Source organism: Berghia stephanieae, chromosome 8, assembly GCF_034508935.2.
Source record: "Berghia stephanieae isolate SIO BIC M18660-M18661 chromosome 8, UCSD_Bste_1.3, whole genome shotgun sequence".
In the NCBI taxonomy this organism is placed as follows: domain Eukaryota; kingdom Metazoa; phylum Mollusca; class Gastropoda; order Nudibranchia; family Aeolidiidae; genus Berghia; species Berghia stephanieae.
In genome coordinates this window covers 6,502,854-6,510,353 of record NC_088367.1, presented here as the reverse complement: position 1 = coordinate 6,510,353, position 7,500 = coordinate 6,502,854, and the positions used below count along the sequence as shown (strand labels likewise).

The window sequence follows — 7,500 nt, the reverse complement described above, 5'->3', positions numbered from 1 at the left end:
TGTAATGGACATATTCTCCAAATCAACGCAAAATAAAATGTCATCCATTACAGCAATGTTGAATCAAGCCCATAATTGTGAGTCTGACTGAGAAAACCCGGGAAGAAGCGCCAAGCTTCGATTCGAGATATAAACCAAAATCGAAGAGAAAGTGTTTCCAATAGCAACAAATTTTATTCAGAAAAAATTCATAACTTGGGTTCTAATAGACATAGAAAGAAACTTTTAAAGTGGTAAATGATTAGAAAGATGTGAGATACACCACTGTATACATAACTCAATTTATGAAATTTGAGCATCAATCCGGGTTTTATCAACCAGCCACACAATTATGATTAGCTTATCAGACCTGTAAATAAATGCACTTAGGCAACAACGATATGGCCAAAGTCTAAGGCTGATTGTAAATATAGATAGATAATTATATATCAATAGAACAAATCTTATATATGGCAACACAACCAAGTGATCATATTAACACACAAGTCAACGGAGTTTGGGTCCTCCAGCCTCCTGTCTGTATTCTCCATCTGTGATCATCTTCCAAGAAAGCTTACAGTCGTAACATTTCCACCAATGGGCTTTGGGTCCTCCAGCATCCTGTATATAATCTCCATCTGTGATCATTTCCCAAGAAAGCGTACAGTCTAACATTTCCACCCATGGGCTTTGGCACCGAACATGAAACACAATTTTTTTGGATATTTTCCATTTTTGGGCACACTGTCGAAGTAGCCGGAAGTTCGACAGAATCTGTAAAGAAGAGAGAGGAAAAAAAGAAAAAAGAAAAATAAATTAATTTTCATTTTGTGGTCCCTTTGGTTAGGATTAAGGTTAGGCATAAAGGTTAGGGTTATGGTTAAAGGTTAGGGTTAGGGTTAGGGTTAGGGTTAGGGTTAGGGTTAGGGTTAGGGCTGAAGCAATTGATACTTGGCTATTAAACTCACAACATCCGCCAACCGGAAAAACGTACCAACACCCAAAACTATATGACACCTAATATGTTTATAGTCCGATTAATAGAATTTAGTGAGAACTACTCATAAAAATGTATGGCTAAAACAATAACAAAGAGCTGAGTGACGTCAATTTTGGGTTATCCAGACGATGACTAGCCTTAAACGTATCCAAGTCATTTTAAGCGTGGTCAGTGGCCAGACGGAAGACAATGATCCCAACGATCAGACACACCACATTCCTGGTGTAAAATTGTCACATGACCTCATTCCACTTTTGTTATCTATCGAATTAGTCATTTAGGGTCCCGATAGCTCAGTTGGTAGAGCACTCGCTTCACACGCAAAGGGACCAAGATCGATCTCGGGTGCAGTCAATATTTTGTTTTCTGACCCCCTGTCTACTCAGCAGTGAGTAGGTAGCTGAGTCTGTTAGAGTTGGCGGAAAGTACTTATAATAACAATAGTAATAATATTAATAATATTAATAATAATCGTAACAACAACAACAACAATAATAATAATAATGATAATAATAATAATAATAATAATAATAATAATAATAATAATAATAATAATAATAATAAGAATAATAATAACAATCCATCCAAGAGACAGGTCTCCTTCAGAATCGACGTGTAGGCCAGGTCCTCTCATTTACAGGTCTGATAACCCAAATCATGATGGGCCCATTGCATGTTGTTATGGAAATACTCTCAAACCAACGTAACAAATTAAACATTACAACAATGTTGAATCAAGCCCATCATTGTATTCTGTTATCAGACCTGAAAATAAGAAGACGTCGGTAAGTATATAAAAAAAAAATAAAAAAATTGAGCGTTATATAGCGCAATATCCACTAAATGTGCTCAAAGCGCTTTACAAGGAGTCCATGGTCAACAGCAACATTTAACATGTAGGACGGGACATGACGCCTGTTAGGCGATATTACAATTAATAAAAGCCCATGGCGACCATCAAAGACCTCCATTGCGATTCGTCAATGTCTGAAGGTGTCCATCATATTTACCGCGACAAAATGAGAACAATTAAAAAAAGGGGAGTTGAATGACAAGAAAGGGAAGGTGGGAAAAAACCTCTTGGTCAGGTGAATGATGCTTATCTTTGATGTGGTCGGCGTGATTCGTTAGGTGTTCGACAAGGTGTGACTTGGAGAGACAGGTAAAATCCAGCGAGCTGTCCAGGTAGTACATGTAACAATGATTGACATGTCACAAGGTGTGAGACAAAAACCTCAAAATGTGGTCAGAATGAATGAATGCTGGCTTATGGGTCAGAGGTTAATCATGCCGCCGATAGTTGAAACATGATAGGGATCGATCGGAGAAGACGGTTCGTAGGAGGTTGGAGGAGGGGAAGGGAGTGGGGGGGAGTAGTGAGCAGAAGATGCAATTTTTGAATGATGATAGCCGACGCGCATAAACTTGCAGGTCTGATTCTGAAACGCTAAAGCAACTATGGGCCTGTTTTAACGGTGTTGTTGTAATGGACAATATTTGTCGTTAATTTGAGAGTATTTCCATTACAACAATGAGGCCATAACAATTTGGGTCATCAGATCTGTAAAATGATTCACGTCGATCGATGCTATAGACGTTGGAGTCAGGTTGCCTTGTATCATGCTTCCATTGTTGGAATTGTTGGCCAATTAAAATCTGCCGTGCTCTACCGTAGCCATCGTTATGTTATAACCTGATACTGAAATCCAAAAGGACTGGCATTTTGACGTCATTATTTGGTTTTTGAACTGCCTAGTGAGTTGTCGTTAGTAGAGCTCATGGAAACAAGCTATTTCATTGGTTGAACTATTGAATACAACTCACGATTTGTTTTCTTTTGTGGCAAAAGACTGGCATTTTGACGTCATTTTTGGTTTTTGTACCGCCTAGTGAGTTGTCATTAGTAGAGCTCATGGAAACAAGTGGTCCCATTGGTTGAACTATTGAATACAACTCACGATTTGTTTTCTTTTGTGGCAAAAGACTGGCATTTTGACGTCATTTTTTGGTCAGTGTCAGGCCATAACTTTACGAAGACCACGGTATGATATGGTGCCAGGCAAAACAAGAAAGTCGACCTCGACTAATTTTTTTTGGGATGCTTTTTTCTTTCTTGTATTTTTCTTTCTTGCTTTGTCTGGTACCTTTCAATTTAGACTTGCATAGATCTACATGAAACTTGCAGTTATATTTTTCCATTCATTAATGTTGATTATTTACAACATTAATACATGTGGTTCTACAAATTGTTATATTAGGTCATTGTATAGAAAGAATGAAGATGATGTCATTCAGGTCTTTGTTATTGCCTTTTTGCCATCTGCGTTTATGAGTAATTCTCACTAAACTGTATTAACCAGACTTTTGATAGTATGCGCTTGGCTAAGAAGCTCATAACATTGCCATCCGGAAGTATAACGGACCGACACACGAAACTGTGTGTATCCATGAACGTTTATAGTCAGGTTAATACAGTTCAGTGAGCATTACTCATAAACGCGGATGGCAAAAAACAATAACAATGACATGAGTGACGTCATCTTCGAACTATCTATAAACGTTAAAGGTTTTACATAGTTTTGTGTGCTGGTCCGTTATACTTCCGAATGGCCATTTTGTGAGCCAAGGAGTTCACAACATTGCCATCCGGAAGTATAACGGACCAACACACAAACTCTGTGTAACCATGAACTTTTATAGTCTGGTTGATACAGTTTAGTGAGAACAACTCACAAACGCGGATGGCAAAAAACAATAACAAAGGCCTGAGTGACGTCATCTGCATACTATCTATACTTCCGAATGGCCATTTTGTGAGTTTATTAGCCAAGCGCGTACTATCTATATTTGTTTCACGACTCGCACAGAGATGCCAGGCGACCCGGCACGTTCATGGGTGTGTACCTAAGCGACCCGACCCGTAGCCATCTTGGATGGAGGGAGGGAGGCATGTGTGAAAGACGGAGTGTGTGACACCCGGAATGGATGGATTGACACACGTACGATGTGGACGTGGGCACACACAGATGGGGGGGGGGGGGGGGGGGGGGGGGGGGGGGTGGGGGGGGGAAGCATGCATGGGGACGGACGGAGGGGAAATAAAATACCTTTTTGGAACGTGAGTTGAAGTTCTGATGGTGTGAAAGGGGTGATGGTGTGTGCGAGCTTGTGTGTGTGTGTGTGTGTGTGTGTGTGTGTGTGTGTGTGGGTGGGGGAAGGGGGGGGGGGGAATGGAATGCCAGATTTCAACGGAGGTTGATAGTAAAGAGAAACGAAATTGGGGAAGAAAAAAAATTAAACAGTGAAAACAAGTAATAAAAAAAATAAACAAAACCAAAATTATTTTTATAAAATCAACCCCCACCCCAGAAAAACCCTTAAAAACGCGCGCGCGCGCGCACACACACACACACACACACACACGCACGCACAAAAGAATAGAAAGAAAAAAAAAAGCAACTTTAAAATAAAAATCATTTTAAAAAACAACAACAAACAAACTAAAGAAAAAAAACCAAAAAAAAAAAACAAATAAACAAACCAAAAATAAAACAACAACAAATATCTAAAAACTACAGATGGAAATGTAAAACTCGACATTTAAGCATGTGGAAAATGAGAAAAAAAATCGATGAGGTACATTCTAAATTGTTTGTGGTTTTCTTTGTATCTATTTTTTTTCATCGTTATTTTTTTTTTTTTACTTGTGCACCTGTGGTTTTATGTTCTTATTCTGTTGATATATATATATATATATATATATATATATATATATATATATATATATATTTTATATATATATATATATATATATATTATATATATATATATATATCCAAAGGGGTGGGGCATAAGGGAGAGAGGGAGGAGCTATCGCGATTGATTGATTGACATGGACGAGAACAAAGGGGGAGATAACTCCGTTTTCTCACCTTTACAACAACAACCAACCACGTACGTGGACGATGCAGGGGGTGGGGGGGGGGGGGGGGGGGGGGGGGACAAGACTACAACTGACCAGCAAGACACGACGTGTAACAACCGGTAATGGAGCAGGTAGGAATGAATGAATGAATGGATGGATGGACTGCTAGTCCCGGCAAATTATCGCCGTGAAATGTCTGCCCCAGGGGTCAAAGGATACCCAATCCATCCATCCGCCGCTTGGCCTTTGGGACTAGTGTTATACTGACTGTTATGGTATGGTCACGCTTGAAACGGATATCGGTGTCTCGCCGGCCGCGGTTGATTGAATAGCATGTATTATTATTATTATTATTATTATTATATATTATTATTATTATTATTATTATTATTATTATTATTATTATTATTATTATTATTATTGTTGTTGTTGTTGTTTGTTGTTTTATTATTATTATTAGCATTATTATTATTTCATTATTATTAGTATTATTATTATTATCATTATTATTATTATTATTATTATTATTATTATTATTATTATTATTATTTTATTATTTATTATTATTATTATTATTATTATTATTATTATTATTATTATTATTATTATTATTATATTATTATTTATCATCATCATCATCATTATCATTACCAGTATTATCAAGGAATCAACCTTATAAGAAAATAAATGACATTTAAAGCTGGTTTCGAACCCCATACCCGTACATAACTTGAACATGAAGTTCTAGTACTGGAAGTAGTATAATATTATATAGGGGTTTTAAGCAATATTTTAACGTACTGTATTAAGGACTCGCATAAAGGTACCTGAGGGAATGAGATTAGCGGAGGAGTAGCGTCCCTTGATTGGAAGTCACGAGCGGAAAAGTTATTAGAGAGAGAACGTCATGTTGGTTGTGCGGCATGAGACACTTCACCGAAAGCGATGACGAGAGAGACGCATGCGCAAAACCATTTTGACGTTCTCTCTGTAAGGTGACGTCCAATCAGGGGACCCTACTCTACGTTATAATGATAACTATGGCTATGTTATGACCCCCGAAAACTACCCTTTTTTTCTCCCATTGCAAGGTGGCAGCTGTGTTCTTCATGCCATCACGTACCAATGTCTTTTTCCAATGCAATATTCTATGGACAATACATGCTTCTACAATCTACATTAAAAAAAAACTATAAGATAGCTTTAACTCACTCAACCCTAACACCGACTATATTCGTAGTTTACCCGGGGTTACTTTTACCCCATGCCTATGTATTACATTTTTCGGAGACAAATTATAGGCGTAGTATCATAGCTAATGTTTTATAGTTTTTACATGTTACTGGTAGTTGAATAAAACTATCTATGTACATGTTAATTTTTAATACATTTTTTTCTCTCCAAATTTGAAAAGTAGCAAAAATCTCTAGGATTGAGTGAGTTAATCAAACAAATGACCTTGACCTTGTGACACAGTGATGCCAGATAGTCACATACCTGGCTAATTTTGCCAAATTGGTCGCCGCAAAGACGATCGTGTTTCTATCATTATTTTTTTTTCTCTTCTTCTTCTAAAACAACATTTTTTTTGGTCACTGTTCATCAAAAGCGGTGGAATTTCTCAACGGGTTCAGTCAGAGTGTTGGTGGTTTTTTGGTGCTACGTGAGTTTATATTTAGCTACGTTTGAAGTCCAATTGGATATTCAGTAGTCTGATGTCACGCCACCCGGCAACGGCGGCCATCTTGGTTCTAAACAAAGAAAATCATTACTTTTTATTCTTCATGCTGGCTAGAACTTTTCATATGTCTTGTGATCAGAATGTGTAAAAGTTAAAACATGATCAAATTTATGTGGTTTTTTTTTTTACTCTGGATACGCTTTTATGCTCGCCGGGGAAATATTTCATACGGGCGTCCGCCATTGTTCCGATAGTTTAGAGCCAGTGTTACTAAGTTACCATGCGTCATTAGGAAGGAAGTGACGTTACGACTGTTGAAGAGTATTGGCTACGAGGAACTCGGGCTATCTGGCAACCCTGCATTGGCATACGTGAGCTAAAGCACGTATACATGATTGTGGGTGGGGGGGGGGGGGGGAAACTTGAATTTTTATATAGTGAAATATCCATTAACCGAGCTCAAAGCGGTCCCGAGCCAACAGCAACACTTAACATGTAGGACGTGACATGACGCCTTCTAGACGGTATTACAATTTTTCGGACAGGCAAAACACAACGGCTGTTAACGGCCAGGTACTCATTTTACATAAATTGAGCTTTAAATAGCGCAACATCCACTAAATGTGCTCAAAGCGCTTTACAAGGGGTCCCTGCTCAACAGCAACATGTAACATGTAAGACGGGACATGACGCCTGTTAGGCGATATTACAATTTTTCGGACAAAGACAACGCTGTTAACGGCCAGGTACTCATTTTACACCTGAGTACGGTGAGATAATGTGAATAAAGAGTCTTTTCCAAGAACTCAACAATGCGCCGAGCGAGGCTCGAACCCAGGATCTTCCGATCCGAAAGCGAGTGTCATACCACAAGACCACATAGCCGCACAAACGAGCTTAAAACGGTCCCAAGCC

General features: G+C 38.4%; 1 protein-coding gene across 1 annotated transcript in view; it reads right to left on the bottom strand.

Moving 5' to 3' along the window:
* Positions 1-7,500, bottom strand: part of LOC144977952 (uncharacterized) — a 23,541-nt gene that overhangs the window by 332 nt on the left and 15,709 nt on the right. The window contains exon 8 of the mRNA XM_078923361.1: positions 1-753. This exon is cut by the window's left edge and continues 332 nt beyond it. Coding sequence (XP_078779487.1) covers positions 648-753 — 106 coding nt within the window. The 3' untranslated portion in view covers positions 1-647. The remainder of the gene's footprint in view (positions 754-7,500) is intronic.